This window comes from Aspergillus viridinutans (assembly GCF_018404265.1).
Source record: "Aspergillus viridinutans IFM 47045 DNA, scaffold_2, whole genome shotgun sequence".
Lineage (NCBI taxonomy): Eukaryota > Fungi > Ascomycota > Eurotiomycetes > Eurotiales > Aspergillaceae > Aspergillus > Aspergillus viridinutans.
Genome location: NW_025091218.1, coordinates 3,971,784 through 3,988,769, shown reverse-complemented (window position 1 = coordinate 3,988,769; position 16,986 = coordinate 3,971,784). Strand labels below are relative to the sequence as shown.

The following is a 16,986-nucleotide window of genomic DNA, read 5'->3' as shown; positions in this document are numbered from 1 at the left end:
AAAGGTTGAATGGCAATGCTGTCGCGAACCGCCCACGCCGTACCCGACGTACATATGCTTGCGACTCCTGCCGCATCAAGAAGGTCTGCCCCCGACTACGGGTTGAATAGTCTAGATATTCTTCTAACTGGTGGGATCTGATATCCCGTTGTTCGTCTAGATCAAATGTGACCGTGCAACTCCCCAGTGTGACTGGTGCTACCATCACAACATCCCCTGTACCTTCACGCGCAACCGGGATTCCTCGCGCTCATGCTTGCGCCAAACTCGGAGTGAGAAGTATGAACCTCCGATTCTTCTTACATCTCTTTCTATTCGTACCTGATAGCTACCTTACATCGACAGTGATTCTTATTGACTCGATTTTCCAGCAGCAGTTCACCTTCCCCACATGCAAGTAGACCTATGAGACACGGTATGTCTGTACTAAACATAACGGAACTCTCAAGCTCTACCCCGACATTGAGTGTTCCTGATTATTCTAATATCGTTTATCTGATGAATAAAAAGAAAGCAAAATTCTTCCCGAACTACCTTTTCCAGAGTGCGGTCCCCAGGCTGTGGCGCCCCAGGGTTTCGGGACCGATATATGCCTTGCAGGACAGACTCTGGGGAATATTTGTGCATTCAACGGCTTGCCTTTCTTCTCTCCAAGCGGCTTGGAATGGATTCGAGCCCGTACCGGAGAGGACGGATCTCTAGACCGATATTGCAGCATGAGGCCCATCTCCTGGCCACGGTTAGCCAAGAAACGTGCCGGCGATGGCGACCGACGATTATCGCTGCCGGATAAATCGCTTCTTCTCGAACAGATGGAGGCTTTTCAAAAGTCAATTTGCGCCCAGATATTGCCTCTTGTTAACCGAGCATGTTTTGAGTACACTATCCGAGCGGCCTACGAAAAGGAATTGTCAGCCATCTCGCCTGGGCTTTCCAGCGCCAGGGTATGCATATTTGCCTTTATGGCCCTGAGTTCATTCTTCGCCGGTCAACCGCATCTCGACAAAATCGTGACTGCCGATGAATATGCCCGCGAGGCCCAAGATCTATTACCAGAGATGCTCAACGAGTCCGTGACATTGGACGGGTTGCAGGCACTGACCATGCTAGTAAGACCATCTTGACTACTTCGATCACTCCCCTGTGCACAGCGTTCTCCAAATAGTGATTGAAAGCTAACACCTTGACAAAAGTGCCTCTGCTGCCAGGCCACATCTGGAGATATGCTCAGTATAGAGCTTATGTTGTCCACGGCCACACGCTTCGTCTTCCACCTCCAAGGCAACGTCTACCCCGAGGATATAGAGGATGATCCTCTGCGTGCAAAAATGCAAGTGAGGAATCTTTTCTGGATCTGTTTCATCCTCGACAAGATCTTCAGCTTACGCACAGGCCTTCAACCCTTTGTTGACGTTATGAATTGCGATCTAACGCTTCCTCGAATGCAGTCGGTGAATAGCCAGCTGGAAAGCTTGCAGCCTTTCTACCCTCAACACAACCACACTATGTTTCTCACCCTTATTCGCCTGTGTCTAATCCAGTCGAAGATCTATCATGGCCTATACTCCTTCTCCGCCCAACGCCAAAGCGATGCGGATCTGCTAGCTACGATCCGCAGCCTGGACATCGCGCTGGACGAATGGCGGTCTTCGGTGCCCACGTTCACGGGCCTATCTATACACAACGAGAATCGTATGGCCGACTTCCTTTTTGAAATGCAGTACCACTACTGCATGGCTGCCATCCACCAGACAAGCAGCCGGTGTACTGCCTGGGTTCGGAACCAGGACACCCGCGCGGCGGGCTCGAGTCTTGCCCTCAGCGTAGCAGCCAGTCGGTCTGTGTTACGAAAGTTCCTGGAATCGGATCCACAGCGCGAGGGACAGTTTCTCTTGTAGGCGACCAGTCGTATGTTTGGATTGATGTCCCATATACTAATATCCCTGAAAGGTTTTGCTTACCAGAGCTTTCCACATCTGCCATCCACCTTTTCTCGAATATCCTGATGAGTCCTCTGGAGGATCGAAGCGATACTGACTTATCGTTGATGAGAGTAGTACTTGAACATATTAGGAAGCACATAAGGGGGCAGACCACAACCACATTTATCGCCCAGGTCCGTCTTGTGGAAGAGTTTATGGGCGACCTATATCATCTGGGTGAGAAGGCAATCCTCAAGGCCCGACGGGAAAGTGAACATTAATACCAAGGCATACACGAATCCCAAATCTCCAATCTGTTCAGGTCTAGCCATCTAATTTTACTTTTCCCTCGAATCTCACGGGTGAGATAGTATCAATCAAGGAACCACTCGAGCGGTCAAAGCAACAATATTGTACACACTGGTACGCCAAGCCTGCTGTCTCCAGAGGTCAAGCTTTTTCCAACCCGGCACTACTTCCCGCACTTCGGTTCTTGAAGTAAAACACTCCTGTGCATCATCAGGCAACCACGTGCTGAGACCTGCCGGAGTTTGGCAATGTCCGTCGAAGCTTAACTACTCCCACAACGGGGGGCAACCCGCCTTCGCAGCCTCCAAGGCCGAGTGGAAGTTCCTCCAGCTCCACCACGGGTACATGTCCGCAGCGACGAACAACACCGACGTTGCGCCGACGATCGCCAGTCGTCGAGAAGCACGGCGGCGTCGTCCTCAACGGCCACGACCACTGTCTCGCGCACTTCTACAACAATAACACGAACTTCATCCTAGCCGGCGGAGCGGGATACCCCGAGGTTGGAGACTGTAACTACGGAGTCCATCTGGGCCCGTACACCAAGTGGCTGGGTGCGAACTCGCAGTCTGCGGCCAATGGCTTCGTCACGATGGACATCACCCGCGAGGAGGTCAACGTCGAGTACTATGCCCGCGATATGAAGTTTGATGGAGGGGATCTCTACCCCGTCAAGAATGATATGACTCCTTCGTATTCGTTCAAGATCAAGACCCATGCTCGTTGATTTTGGTCCCACCGTACTTAGCAGTCGTCGCCATAGATATGTTGCCGAGAGAAACTATGAATTGACAAGTCCCAGAGACCTGTAAACATGCAATATGATCCCACGCAAATATTCAGACTACTGCAGCAGTTTGGGTTGGATTTGAATTCAACATCTTCAGTGGCGTGTAGTCATTACTATGCTGTCTGGTTACAGTAGACACGAGTGCTCTGTACTTGATGGATTGCGTGCAAATACCGACTGGATCGGCCCGAGACGGACCTCAAATAGCGCTATCGCAGCTAATGATCTCACCTACACCACTATTAATATCTCAACTTAACAATATCTGGCAATATGTTGAGTTTAAAGAATAGCATAGGACTTGTCGTGGTATTGTAAGGAATCTAACAAACAAACGATTTGAACACAATCTATACAATCCAACGACTCGAATGACAGGGAATTAAGTGGCTACCCAAAGCCATGAACGCCATTTGTTCGTGAAAAGGGACATAAACTGCATAGAACCACATCATGACCATCTAACATGTCCAACGCCGTGAAATGCAGAAAACGGCACACTACTGAGCCTGATAGACCTTGAAACTCTTAAACTCCCAGTAAGCCTCGGTAAGTTTGGCAGGATTGCGCGCAACAAAACTGCTACACGTGCCCGGACAGTTGTATAACTGAGTATAGAACTGAGGCTGTGCGCCCAGCTGGCCACAGAGATCGATATTGGCGATGATACTCTGGTTGCTGAAATGGGATGCGATATCGCAGTTGGTATTGGGAAAGTCGGCCAAGGCAGTTCCCCAGGTTGATGGATCCGGGATGTTATCTGAAACGTCGTTTGGTATCGAACCTCGAGGGAAAAACCAAGCTCGGATGCCTGCAGTGCGGAGCTCCAGAGCATAAACCTGCATTTTTTAGCATGTTGAAGGAAACTGCCCTGGACGACAAGACTTACACCTCCCCCATTGTCATTGAACTCTGGGCCATAAGAGACAGGTGGAGCTTGGACGCCACAGCCTGCATTGCCATGCGTGCTATTGTCACACTGGTGGTACAGCGCATGCCCTGTCTGCTTCCGTTTGGCTTTCATGTCACAGCCGGGGGTCGTATGCAGGGTTACTGCGTTTCCTTCAGTGCCTCCATTGTTCGCCTCCACAACATCAATCTCGCCGTTCAGTGGCCAATTGTACGTATCACTGAGCCATAGAGCGGGCCATGTCCCGCAGCCATAAGGCGTATGGACGATGTCAAAAATGAAAAGGCCAGTGTCATAAGACTTCTTGGACTCCAGTCGAACAGACCGTCTGCCATTGCTGGGAGACTCTGTAGATGTGTCCACCCTCAGAATGACAGATGATTCCGTAGCATAGGTCAGATTCAGCTTTCCAGCTGTGATCCTATCCACATATCTGCCCGAGAATCAACCCAAGCTCTCCAAGACACGAATCACAAGAGAAACACTTACTGCACGAATCCATTAGTGGGATCCTTATCCGAGAAAAAGTTGAACTTGTCCAGAAACGTCGGCCCCGAATACGTATCCAACAATCTGTAATCAAGCCTTGAATAGTCGGGATACCGATTGGCCCTCGTTCCCTCTACGGCCCCGACGATAGCACCGATAAAAGCCACGACAATCACGGCACCCGCAATGAGCTTCGCGCGCAGCGACCACCCGTGAGGATTCCACCACGGCTTAGCGGCCTCGGGCGAAGAATTATCTTGGACGCCGAACGAAGCAGCCTTTGATGTTTGGTGCTCATCCACTCCGAAATGGCCGACCTGCGTTGAGACACCGCCATATCGACTGTAGTCGTCGGCGGTGCCGCTGTACGGCTTTTCAGCCATATGCTGCGGGTTTTATTGCGAGTACACGATTAGCAGGAGTCAGCAGGCAATGGATACCAGTAATTGAATCTGAACAGCGCCGAGTTGGATAGTTGATGATGAAATAGGTTGGCTATGGAAGAGGTGGAATGTCACGAACGAAGTCAGGAAGAAGTTAGGGATGTCGCCATGCACAACATGGGAAGCAGCCACCGATCATATCCGAATTAGGAAACCGGCATGCATGGCTGCGTGCAGCAGCACGACATGTGCAACATTGCACAATCCATAAATTCGGATCGAGTCAAGCAGCCTTGCGCACTTGACCCAAGACTAAGTCTATCAGGAGATCACTTTCGTGTTTTCATTTCGATCTAATATCGACTGACTAAGGTGTACTCCGTAATTAAGCCACAAATGTCCATCAGATGTACCGTCTGCATGTAAGTATCGTATCGTTGTGGTCCCTGACGCTAGACCCAAAACAGACACGGCTGCCCTATCCGGAAAGGTACCTGACACTAGGTAAATTTCATACAGCAGTGTATTCTTGCTTTTTGCAAGACAATAAATCCAGAAAGGCGTCTCCACCCTAACAAAGGCGTCACTAGTTAGAAAGTAACAGAGCAATTGTTCAAGGAACTGCTCATCAATACTTGAGAGCATAGTAATATGTAATACCAGCAGGGGCGAGGCAAAGGGCAAGAAGAAAAGCAAAGCTTCCGCCAAGACTAACAAGGCAATCACCCAGTCAACATCAAAAAATTTCCTGCAAAGCGGCACTATAGAATCATGCACTGGATCCTGTATGACACTCCATGTCGTGATTCCAACCAATCTAGATATTATTGATATTGTTTTACTCACCCTTGCATCCTCCTCATGGGGAAATCAGGAACGGAAAATGCCTCACCTCGGAGTTTGACTTTCACTGTGGATAAGGAGGTGTATACATACAGGTACAGAGTACCTACCGTTTGCATCATGCGATGCAACTTGCAAATTTCAATTAAAATTTGGCATTCCATAAGGTAGGTGGCTGCCAACTTCAAAGTCAAAAACAGAAATTACAGCGTAGATAGAAAGCCGAGTAAAGTCCTTTCCAGATTTCATATCTTCAGCTCCATTTCATTGATTGCTGCCTGGAGTCGGTCCACTATGTTCATATACAACGCTTCGCTAGCTTTGGACGATCTCAATTTCTGTTCAGCTGTCTCAGAAGACTGGCAGATCCTTGCAACATACGACTTTGCCCCAGTTAATGTGTAAACTTATTGATCTCCCAGAGCTTTAGCTTGAAATAATCATGATCATGAAGACAGCCAGCTGTGTTGCTTGATATAAAGGTAAATGGTCAGCCATATCTATTGAAGGACAACGTCTCCCGCCGTGAGGATATCGAAAAACAACAATGACAAGTCCTCGCCAAATAACACAGACGCTCAATAAACAATCCCTCATATATGTGAAGACTTCGATACTATGTGCAAATCAACCTGTACGGTCCCAGACACCTGGATTGTGCCAGGCAACCAATATAATTAGATAGCGCTGATCTATTCAGCGCTCAAATGACCAACTCCTACCGCTGGGATCTCTGGGATTTTTGCGACCACATTGTCGAGTGCCGGCGGATGATATTGTCCCCGTTTGTCCATGGCGCCGCACCCCTGTCCTTATCCTCGGTGCCTGTTGCGACACCATTCTCTGGTCGCGCTTGCGAATAAGTTCGGTCCATCCCAGACATGGTACTGAGGTTGGAGACACGCCGACGCATTCGTCTCTCTGCATCCTGCACATCCTTGTCCTTAAGAGATTCCGACGGAAGCAAGATTGCACGGTCGAGGGCGTATGGGAGACCACGGTGTCGACCACGGATTTGCATTGCAATGATGATGAGCTTTGACAAAACCTTGAATTGGCCACTGAAAGACGTGTTGACACCTGGATATCCGAATGACAGGCCAACGGTACCATAGGCAGAGACAATCTCGAAAAGGACTGCCCACATCTGGAAAGAATAGTCTGCTTTCGACTGTAGGCGGGTGCCCTCCACGATGGCAATTACGAACAGCCCGAGAAAGACATACCACAGGTCGAAACTCAGCTGCCTTCTTAAATGGAACCCGATGTAACTTGGGGGGTGCTGTGGTTCGTCCGGGGCTTCGTCCTCCCCACCCCCATAAATGCCGAGACTCTTCTCCTCGTAGACGTTGGTTCTTCGCATGGAAATGGCGATGGGGAAAACCGAAATATACATCATAATCATGTAGGAGACCTGAATTGCAGGATGAAGGTCCGCTACGCTCACTACACCAAATCCAGCAGTCCGTGTGGATGCTGCTTGGAAAAGGCCGTCAAGTACCCGAATGCCCGGTGACAAAGAGGTAACTGTCGGATCGTTCAAGTCGAGGATAATGAAGAAGATCAAGTCAATTCCGTTCAGCGCCACGAGGATGGCGAACAACCACCAAGTCGCGTTTCGCGGGAAGAGTAAGGTAAAGCATCGGCGAGGGTGATCCAACAGAAACTTGAGCTCCTCCCAAACGGCGCTCTCGCGTGGGACAATTTTCGACAGAACCCAGATGATCAATCGGAGCATACAGGGAAAGCCGGTGTTGCCAATAATGATAAGGAAAGTCATGAGGAGAAGAGGAAATATAGCTGTCTGGAACGAGGTCATGGAGTCCGGGGTCAGCGTGAAGCCGACGTCGTTGAAAGCAGATCCCGCGGTGAAGATACCCCACCAAGGGCGACCCTGTCCGATTTGCTCCACGACCTGACCCCAGTGAGTGGTCATGATMCAAGGGACAAGGCAGACCATTCCCAGGATGTGGAAAAAGAGATAATAAGAAGTGAGTACGATGGCCAGAGTCTTCAAGGCTCGGTATTCGATGCCTCCCAGCTCATCACGCTGCTCCTCGGTCAAATCAACGAAGTTGGAATTTCGTGCAACAGTAGCGTTCCAACTAAGATAAGGAAGTGTCGTACGCTCCCTTTCTTGGGTCAAGGAGCGAACCAGATTGCTAAGGGTAGGGCGTCGTGACCTTGAACGCTCCAGGGCTGATGTATCGTTCAGATCTTTCGTGTCACGAAAAGTGGGGCGAGTGTCTAGACGAGGGAATGTCGAATTTCTGGTTCTCGTCTGCTGTATGTCCGGTTCGTTGATGGTGATGTGCGGCCCTTCCAGCGGTCCCACTTGATCGGACTCCTCCGAACTCCGCGAACTCTCCTCGTCAGATTCGCTGCTACGCGTCCGCTTGGATCCGTCGCCTTCATCATCTGCTTCCTCAAGGACCTCGGGGACGCCGCCGCGGTCATACTCCCGAGGGCTGGGAATGCGCAATGCCCCTTTATTCTTCCGTTGATTCTCCAGGAAAGCAATGTGATGCTCGGGACTCAACTGCGTCGGCACCCGAAGGCTGCCCAAGCCGAGCCCTGGAGTGCTATCCAGACCACCCGCTTGAGCTTCCGAACTGTCCGCTCTATCAACTCGGGAAGGCGAGCCCGGAGTCGATCCATACTCGGGGGTTCCAGCAGCCGCCTCGCGACCTCTTTCATTGGATCCCTGCGTATTATTGCGCAGCACAACGATCGGGCGAGCGCCGATGCCAGCTTCCTCCCTTCCCAGTGAAGTTGCATCTTTATCTCGACTTATGGTTCGCATTCGCGTCCGGGTTTGACGCATCGCTCGAGTATCCTGGACAATGTGTTGAAACCGCTTCTCGAACCAATACAGCCGGACGAAGACGAGAATGGAGTGGATGAAAATCGGAGTCGTGAGCATAGAACTGAAGTAGAGGATCACCTGCTGGTACGTTTTTAACTTGTTGAAATCTACCGTATTGAGACCGCTCTGAGTTGCCGCGCCGGAACAAAAGAAGAGTATGTCAATATAGGCAAAATCACTTCCTGGATAAAGCATAATGGAAGTGATCAGTGTCATGGCGATAATGTAAATGTAATGCACTGAGATAAAGTTGAGACGAAGCCCGCTTATCAGCGGAATGTGGGACTTCATCGAGGCCAACCTCCGAAGCACTGGAGTATACATTGTGGCAGGAACTGGACGACAACGGGCGTCTCTCAGAGACTACCCGATCCTGTCCACGAAGAACCTCTGCGATGGAATAAGCCGTCGATGAGACTCCCTGAGAACGAAGAAACGAGGTAATGTTCTTCGAGGAGGGGTTTGAGTTTGAAAGGACGTTGATCCGCTCGCCACACGAGAGATCTACCGCACGAATTCCTCACTGCAAATCTCCGAAGCTGCGCGCAATGTTATGGATGCAGAACAACTCCCAGAACCAACCAGTGTTAGCCTCGAGTCACTGGAAAGTAGTAGTTCAGGAGAAGACAAGCAGTCATGAAAGCCAAGAACATTGTGGAGCAGGACAAGCAGGCAGAACTGAATTGAGAATCGTGGTGGCCGCAGAGGCAAGAAAAAGCATAAGAAAGCCAATCTCAGTGCTGAGATGTATAGAAAAGAGAGGACTTGGGAAGAAGAGAAGTGGAAAGGAGATTTGGAGAAGAAATGGCAATGGACAAAATCGTCAGACTAAGGAGAAAATTGCGATGGGCCGGGGTCGATTCACGAATACGTTTAGATGGTAGGTGAGAGATTTTGCCTATCAAAAATCAGGATCAATCCTAGCATCACGACGGAACCGAATAATTAATTAATTAATCGCTCAACTGGGGGCGTTGATTTTGTGGATCTGCAGAAGCAAATCCAGATTCCAGACTCGAACAAATCCAGTGTATTATTCTGTTCCATGTTCACTTAGAGGTAGGTAGCTGACTCCTAAACTGCTAAACCGCACTCCTACCAGTAGCGGTAACGCCGAGGGATGACCAGTCCCGACGTGATGGCTGCGACCGGCCGGACTGGACCATCTGGTATGTCTCAGGAATGCATACTCCGTATTGTTACGGTAATGGCTGCATCCCTTTGATAGCGGCTGTACTCTCGGCATGGCCATACAAGGATTTCTGCAGATATCACCGCACTAATGTCTGCAGCTTGCTGTCTTGATTTTGATCATCCTGGGCAATATCAATCCTGCTACCTATTGATCGGTTGAAAGATATCATAATAGAAGCGGTATACACTATGCAAGCCACTGATAACAAGTTGCATGATAAGTTTCCTACACTGCTGATTGAAACACCTAAGAGCAAAGTCAGGAATGGTAACTTACATCCAATACAAATTAAAAATACCTTGTCTGATTTGTGACCTGGGAGTTCAGCTCCTTCATGTCTTTGGCAGTTTGCCTAGGAAGTTTCAAGTGGGGAGCACTGGACTCTCGGTACCACAAATACGCACTCTAAATAGATTAAGCTTTGGCCCGTAATTTACTGTTGCACTGTATCCATGACTAGGCCCCCCCTCACCGCTCCGCGTTGAGGGGGGGCCTAGTCATGGATACAGAGCACAAACCGTACCTCCCTAGCGCCCGAGATAAAATGACAGCTCAGGCCTCCGTTCTCTTTTTATCTACATTGGAGCAAACAAATGCCCTTCTCCATATTGTAAGATCCGCCTCTCAAGTTTTACCGAGATTTGAAAGTTTAGTCTAGTTGGATTGTTCTGCTGTGGCCCGCATCGCAACTACTTTCTGACAGGCAGCCCCAGGGAAGCCGAATCATCCCCGAGTACCCCTACCCTAGCCCATAGCTTACTGCCCTGTTATTACCGCGTGAACTGAGCATTAGGTTGAGATGCTCTTGAGCAAGGCATGCAAGCTTCGGTTAGTGGCTGGGGTCAAGCGACTTTGAAGCAGATCGAAGGAAATTGGCTGTATTGAAGTAACGGCCCCATCCGATGCACCTGGTCATGCCACATGCACCAGTACAAAAGCGATCAGCGCAGGACATGTTTGGAAAATAAATAAAAAATCCCCGAAAATAAATCTATTAGCGGTCGGACTCTCACTCAGGAAACAGACTGCAAAGGCTATATCTCATAGCACGACACGACCAATCACTACGCAGCGTAGCTAGACTCCGATCCTCGGTCTTGTCCACCGCTTATTCCAATCCATAGCGGCCTCAAAAAGGCCACGCAAAATGGGAAATCCTCAGAATTACCGGCCCAAGCTCCGGCAACAGCAGCGGTAGTCGTCTTGGCTTCCATCCCTCCTCGATGGGTAGACGCTCCTCACCAAAAATCACTTGTATATACTCCTCGGGCACACGATACGGGAAGCCCCGACCAAATACACACTGAACGGCCCCCAGCTCCGCGCATCCACTAAAGTGGTTCATCTTATCGAACTCCAAGGCCGGATTGTCTCTCTTCTGCTCGTCGAACCGAGTCTTGCGATACTTGCCGAAATCAGACGCGCTGAAACCCTTCTCTGTTTTTGGAGCCGCGAGGAATCGCTCCAGAAGGTCGGGGTTCACGTGCATGCAGTCGCCCAGGGCGCGGTCCTGTCGGGTTACAGAGACATCGTGCTCCACGGCGTGAGGTCGGCCGACCTGGTCGAGATTCAGCACGGGTACGCCGTCTTCGTTGACTTGGTCTTTATCTCGTAGTCCGAGCCGGGCCATTTTCTTCGGGTCGTCGGTGTGCACTTGGAATGAGCCGTTGACGAGTATTGCGATGACATCGATGCCCATGCCCAGGTAGCGTAGCGCGGCTTTTAACTCAGCGGCCGTGATATTGCGGCCATTGCGTGCGATGATCCCGTGGTTTGCGAGCGAGTTGAGAACGGGACATGGAGCTCGTAGGTCGTCGGGTCCTGCGGGACGGTAATCGCCTTTGCGAAGAGAAAGTCCCTTGAAATCTGTGTCTTCCGCCATTTTTGACAGGATTGTGGGCAATGGGACAAGAAGAGGTGAGAGGTGTTGGAAGAAGCACAGTATTTATGCCACTTGGCGGCTGAAAAGTCAAAGTATCAAGTGACCGGTAGTGACAAGGTCAGATGAAAGGCGCTGTGAGTTGATAAGCTGATGCATGCCTCTTAGAGCATCAGAGGCTGTCATCATTCGCTGGGGCCAGGTGATTGACAGGGGCTCTTGGTGGTTACACAGCCGCACTCTTTTGCCTCGTGTTTATCGGATGCATCATAACAGGTAAATGGACCAATCATATCCGATCTCAAGATTTGCTTTGTCTGGTTAGTATTAAGGACTCTGCAGGAGGTTGCACAGACTCTCTTTGCTTTTTCCCCATCATTGCGTTGCTTCCAACATTAGACAGCGATTTTGGACTCTGAAACAAAGAACACAAAGGAACTAGAATTAAAAATGAAGGTAAACGCTCAAATTCTACAGTACGGAACAGCATATATATAATAGATCTAATCAGATATCAACTAAATCGGTCCACCAATTCCTGTATCGACCGATTCACCTCATGCTCCGTCTCCCACCCCAACATATGCCCGGCCCCTTCAAAAACCTTCCATGTAATTCCCTCACCAATCTCCTCCTTCAAAATCTCCCCATGGCGAAACGTAAGCATTCGATCCTCCGTCCCATGCAAAACAACAATCCGCTCCCTGCCCACCGCATCCCCCAGCGCCCTCAAGTGCTCCGGAGACTTATGGTGAAAGTAACAAGCAGTCACCTGCAACAAGAACCCCTTGGGCGTATACGACTCCGTATCCGCCTTCTTCCTCAAATGCCCCGCCGCAAAGCGATCCCTCCTCGTAGGAAAATTCAAGGCAGGGTCCTCATTCTCCGTATCCGGCTGCGTCAGAAACTCACTCGCAAACAGCGTCGCCGCGATACGGTCGATCTCCACGTCCACATGCCGCGGGATGAACATGCTCGCGCGCTGCTGCAGGTTCTCGAAGAAGGGCGTTGTGCGGACGAGTCGCGGAGCCGTACAGCAGAGCGTTAGGCTGGCGAGCCGGTCCGGGATGAGCATCGCGACTTCCTGGGCGATCATGCCGCCCATGCTTGCGCCGATGACGTGGATAGCGCGTGTCGCGGGACCTTTCAGGTCGATCCAGCCCAGCGAGCTGACCAGATCCACGACATCGCGGGCCATCTCGCTTGTAGAGTAGAAGCAGGTGGGTTTGTCGGATTGGCCAACCCCGCGATTATCGAAGACCAGACAGGAGTATTTCGAGCCATTCAGGTGGCCGAAGTACTTGGTTTGGCGCTTCCAGTCTTTCAGGACGGCATTTAGGCCCATGATCCACTAATTGGCATTAGTCTCGTACTTTTCCTAAGGATGATCCTTGCTGCGGGATTATTGCATGCGCAAAAGCGACGAAATACTGACAACTAGCTTCACGGGTCCCGTGCCATGGATCTCGTAGTTGAGGTTGAACGGACCACCGCGCCTGTTCTGAGCCACCAGGGCCCGTCCCGAGGTTGTGGGAGGGAGTTTCCAATCTACAGTCTCATATGCTGGATGAGCGATGATCTCTTGAGCTGTTAGAGGCGCCATTTCAATGTTGCTGTCCAATGTTAAGTTTACAGGTTATAAGATGCAGCCGACGTTCCCGAAGTCTGGCCGCATCCTCTTTTGGGTCTTGTTCCTTGTTTCTCTCTTGGCGCCCGATCCCGAGGCACGCTCACTAGTAACTGTGGGTCACGCGACCTTGTGGTGCCTGACAGGACAGAGACCTCATATGAATTCGGGGGAGAAAGTTGAACAGGACAGTTTTCTCCTGGAAATAGAGGGTTTCTTTTTTTAGATAGTTTTGAGATGTGAGCATTTGCCGCAATCCTACGTGCAGATCTACATCGTACGGCACATCTTCCGCCGAGTTCAAGTAAAAAACTTATTCATCCCGGCTGCAGAGCTTCCATGACCTGCTTTGCCTTTTGAGCTCTTTCCTGAGTCTCCGGACTCATCGAGCCATTATCTGAGACGTCGCTGAACCTTTCCTTGCACCTCTGCCAATTTTCCGTATCAATCCCTCCATCTTCTTGGGCCACAAGTCTCTGTCCACAATGTATGACCCATTCCGCAGCCACAGCTATCCTGCATTCCAGAATACATCTGAGGACATTATCGACGAGCCCTTGCTCCAAATCTTCTGCTAACATTCCTTCGACCGCATATTTCGCGAAGAGGATCAAATCAGCAGAGCCATCTCTAGTCAAGCGAGCAGCATAAGCATTCAAGCTCTGCCAATGTTCACGCTCCTCCTCATCAGTGAGAGATACCATACCTATCAATCTGTCAATAGAAAGATCCCGATGCGGCTCGCAGAAATCTATACTTACGATCATACATTTCCCTGAACGTTGGACCTAGCATCGGCAAATCTCCCCACAAGTCAAAGGTCTGGTCCCATGACGCCATGTAGACTGTTTTTGTCTGGGAAGATAGATCTTTCAAGGCTTTGATCAGCTCTGCGAGTCTGTCCTGTTCAGGAGCGGTGTAGGGGATCTGCTGGGCCACATTATGAACCACGCCCCAGAAGTGCCAGAGAAAACTTCCTGGGTCCTCGCGCGGCTCGCCTGCAAGTTGATCCTCGTCAGGTCGGTTCGCAGGAAACAGTCGATCTAGTGCTTGGGCCGTGGGTGCGGGGGATGCGGTGGGATTTTGTAGGTAGTCCAGCAGGACCTGGAAGATTTTTTCCTCGATAAACCATGGATCGTCGTCTCTTAATTCGAGATGAAGAGAAGACATAGTGAGATGGTAGCTCCCTCTACTTTGGAGTTGAAAATGGTAGTTTTAACTGGTGTGATGAACAAAGCGCGGAACAACAAGACGGAGTGAGATACAGACTGCGCGATATGGGCCACAACAAGAAGACGAGAGAAGCAGAAAGAACAGAGAAAGAGAATCAAAGTAGAAATGTATTGTTGACTCGAGACTTTGAGGCGAGTTGTTCTGACACCGTCCACTTGGGAATCTGACACCAGGTCAGCAGTGGTTCAAATGGCATGTGTTCCTGGGGCCAAAAAATGGCATCAGGCAACAACGAGGCATTTCAAACCAGTCGTCTCCTTTAAAAAAAGCTCATTGTCTCACCTGCAAGGGTAGACTAGTGCCCTTTGCAGCTCTTGTGATGTTGCAATCCGCGGTCTAGTCTTCAGAGCTGACATGCATGAAGCTTGGGCCAAGGATATATTCCATAAGCTTACGGTCATGCCTTGTCTCTCTATTAGGTAACTTGACCCCAAAGATCAAACATCTCATGCCTCTAAGCTGACGACGTTACATTGGGTTCAAAGCTCTCACTCTCCTTGGTAGTTCAATGCCCGATTTATCCAGTAAGTGGCGTATCCTGGCCCCAAGAATTACCTCTACATACAGGGATGCTCACCCAACATCATCTGAGGTGTGCAGGGGACAAAAGACGCATTTTCGTGACAATCTGATGTCCTGAACCAGCAATGTCAGATATAAAAGCTGCTGGATGTTCCGCTTGTCGCAACCAGATCGGAAGACATTGTCACAGTCGTCCTGACTACGTCCAAGATGGTCGCAATCAACAGTCTTTTCCTGCTGGCTGTCACAGCCGTGTCTGTTCTAGCTGCTCCCTCGACCCTCGACGCTCGTGCGGTAAGAGTCGCCTTAAGAGGCCTTTGAGAGGGTAGCTGACATGCATCAACCAACAACTGAATCCCAAGTCAAATAAATGGGAAGACAAGCGGCTTGTCTACAATCATGCCAAAGCCGAGAGCAACTCTCACCACGCACCTCTCTCCGACGGCAAGGCTGGTAGCAGCTACCCGCACTGGTTCACTAACGGCTGCGACGGCGATGGCAAGCTCATCAAGAGTCGCACGCCCATTAAGTTCGGGAAAGCCGACTGTGACCGTCCTCCGAAGCACAGCCAGAACGGCATGGGCAAGGATGACCACTACCTCCTCGAGTTCCCGACTTTCCCGGATGGCCACGACTATAAATTTGACTCGAAGAAACCCAAGGAAGACCCAGGTCCGGCGAGGGTCCTCTATACTTATCCCAACAAGGTGTTTTGCGGCATTGTGGCGCATGAGCGGGGGAATCAGGGAGAGTTGAGACTGTGTTCTCATTAGTTAGATAAGTATTATGTCTTGAAAGGTATTGAGCTGCTGCCACTCCTTTCTTCAACCATAATATGCGTTTCATTTACTGCTCGGGTAGATTTGGGCGTCTGGGGAGTCGAAGAATCATGCCTGTTTATCATTGAAGAGCAAATTGCTGCAGATATTTCGTTCACTCACTGCCAGATATTTTGGATAGAGTGTTTAGTGTCACTCGAATATCAGCTCGTGTCGGGGTAATATTATTGCCTTTACATTTGCAAGCGAGATTGGGAAGCTTCTAGCAACTAGTAGACAGGACAGTCGAGCTCTCTTGTATGTGATCTAAATTCCAGCTAAAGGTGTTGATCGCACCATGACTGGTCGCACAGGTTAAGTGGCTTACTCATGAAGTCTTGTGCACCCTCCGTGATTAAAGGCATAGTCTGAGCGTGTGAAGCCCTTATCTAGCCATGTCTGTGGCGTCTTGACATGTGTAAGGTAGAGATGTAAAGGCAAGTTTGGCTGCATGTGAGGATTTGCTTGAAGATCATTGGACCCTTAGCCATAGGCACTTAGGGAGTAGTCGAATCAGCTGAGACACCCCAGAAAGTGGGCGAGTGTCTATCGCGGAGTCTTGGGTGAAGACATGACCATGGGTCGTCAATCCATATAGCCCGCTAGGACCATGACCACTCGAGCATTCGGCTGAATGGAATGCATTTCCTCAATCTTCTCAAGCCTCCTGTGACCGTTTAACCTCTTGATCAGCATCCTGGATGACTAAAGATAAGAAGACGGGTCGAAATAAGAAGCTGACAAGGGACTGGATTGACCCATCAACTGGCCCACGCGGTCTTTGCTGCTTCTTCATTGGCCCGAGCCTATTGGTTTGAGATCAACGTAGCGATCACGTGGGCGGTCTCCATTCCTCTTTCGTAGCCCGTGTGAGTGTCCCAAAAGGGTAAAGACTGTTTATGTGCCTGCCTCAGGCGTTTGCTTGGCTGCCATTCTACCACCTCCATCACTCAGACACTACTGCACGGTGTCGAGTTCACTGTTGATTGCCCAAATTACTTCACAGCAGCTAGGAAATGATAGTCGCCCTTTCCGGCTTGTACTCCGAATGGTCATGGGATGCTTTTCAAGAACCTCTCATGGCGTTTGTCTGAACTCCCATAGAGCGTGCTATGCTGGACAGACGGGTGGAAATTGACCTCTTCCTGAATCCTGATACCGCCATTTTAGTGGCCTTCCAAGCTTGGGAGTGTCCACAGC

General features: G+C 50.1%; 7 protein-coding genes across 7 annotated transcripts; 2 read left to right on the top strand and 5 right to left on the bottom strand.

The window, feature by feature from the left end:
- Positions 1-716: 716 nt before the first annotated feature.
- Aspvir_004815 (uncharacterized protein) lies at positions 717-2,958 on the top strand (the record flags this gene model as incomplete). Its single annotated transcript, XM_043268037.1, has 4 exons — positions 717-1,109; positions 1,209-1,894; positions 1,951-2,192; positions 2,462-2,958. The coding sequence occupies 4 exons, from the start codon at positions 717-719 to the stop codon at positions 2,956-2,958; spliced, it is 1,818 nt and encodes a 605-aa protein (XP_043123972.1).
- Positions 2,959-3,521: 563 nt separating this feature from the next.
- On the bottom strand, positions 3,522-4,803 carry Aspvir_004814 (glycoside hydrolase family 16 protein; the record flags this gene model as incomplete). The annotated part of the gene is made up of 3 exons (XM_043268036.1): positions 3,522-3,860; positions 3,911-4,364; positions 4,421-4,803. 3 exons carry the CDS (start codon positions 4,801-4,803, stop codon positions 3,522-3,524), a joined length of 1,176 nt encoding a protein of 391 aa, XP_043123971.1.
- Positions 4,804-6,364: 1,561 nt separating this feature from the next.
- Positions 6,365-8,836, bottom strand: Aspvir_004813 (potassium ion transporter; the record flags this gene model as incomplete). The annotated part of the gene is made up of 1 exon (XM_043268035.1): positions 6,365-8,836. The coding sequence occupies one exon, from the start codon at positions 8,834-8,836 to the stop codon at positions 6,365-6,367; it is 2,472 nt and encodes an 823-aa protein (XP_043123970.1).
- Positions 8,837-10,836: 2,000 nt separating this feature from the next.
- Positions 10,837-11,589, bottom strand: Aspvir_004812 (putative peroxidase; the record flags this gene model as incomplete). Its single annotated transcript, XM_043268034.1, has 1 exon — positions 10,837-11,589. The coding sequence occupies one exon, from the start codon at positions 11,587-11,589 to the stop codon at positions 10,837-10,839; it is 753 nt and encodes a 250-aa protein (XP_043123969.1).
- Positions 11,590-12,100: 511 nt separating this feature from the next.
- Positions 12,101-13,189, bottom strand: Aspvir_004811 (alpha/beta fold hydrolase; the record flags this gene model as incomplete). The annotated part of the gene is made up of 2 exons (XM_043268033.1): positions 12,101-12,937; positions 13,022-13,189. 2 exons carry the CDS (start codon positions 13,187-13,189, stop codon positions 12,101-12,103), a joined length of 1,005 nt encoding a protein of 334 aa, XP_043123968.1.
- A 341-nt stretch (positions 13,190-13,530) lies between these two features.
- Aspvir_004810 (DUF3632 domain-containing protein) lies at positions 13,531-14,383 on the bottom strand (the record flags this gene model as incomplete). Its single annotated transcript, XM_043268032.1, has 2 exons — positions 13,531-13,919; positions 13,975-14,383. The coding sequence occupies 2 exons, from the start codon at positions 14,381-14,383 to the stop codon at positions 13,531-13,533; spliced, it is 798 nt and encodes a 265-aa protein (XP_043123967.1).
- Positions 14,384-15,178: 795 nt separating this feature from the next.
- Positions 15,179-15,741, top strand: aspf1 (major allergen and cytotoxin AspF1; the record flags this gene model as incomplete). Its single annotated transcript, XM_043268031.1, has 2 exons — positions 15,179-15,262; positions 15,331-15,741. The coding sequence occupies 2 exons, from the start codon at positions 15,179-15,181 to the stop codon at positions 15,739-15,741; spliced, it is 495 nt and encodes a 164-aa protein (XP_043123966.1).
- Between the last annotated feature and the right edge of the window lie 1,245 nt (positions 15,742-16,986).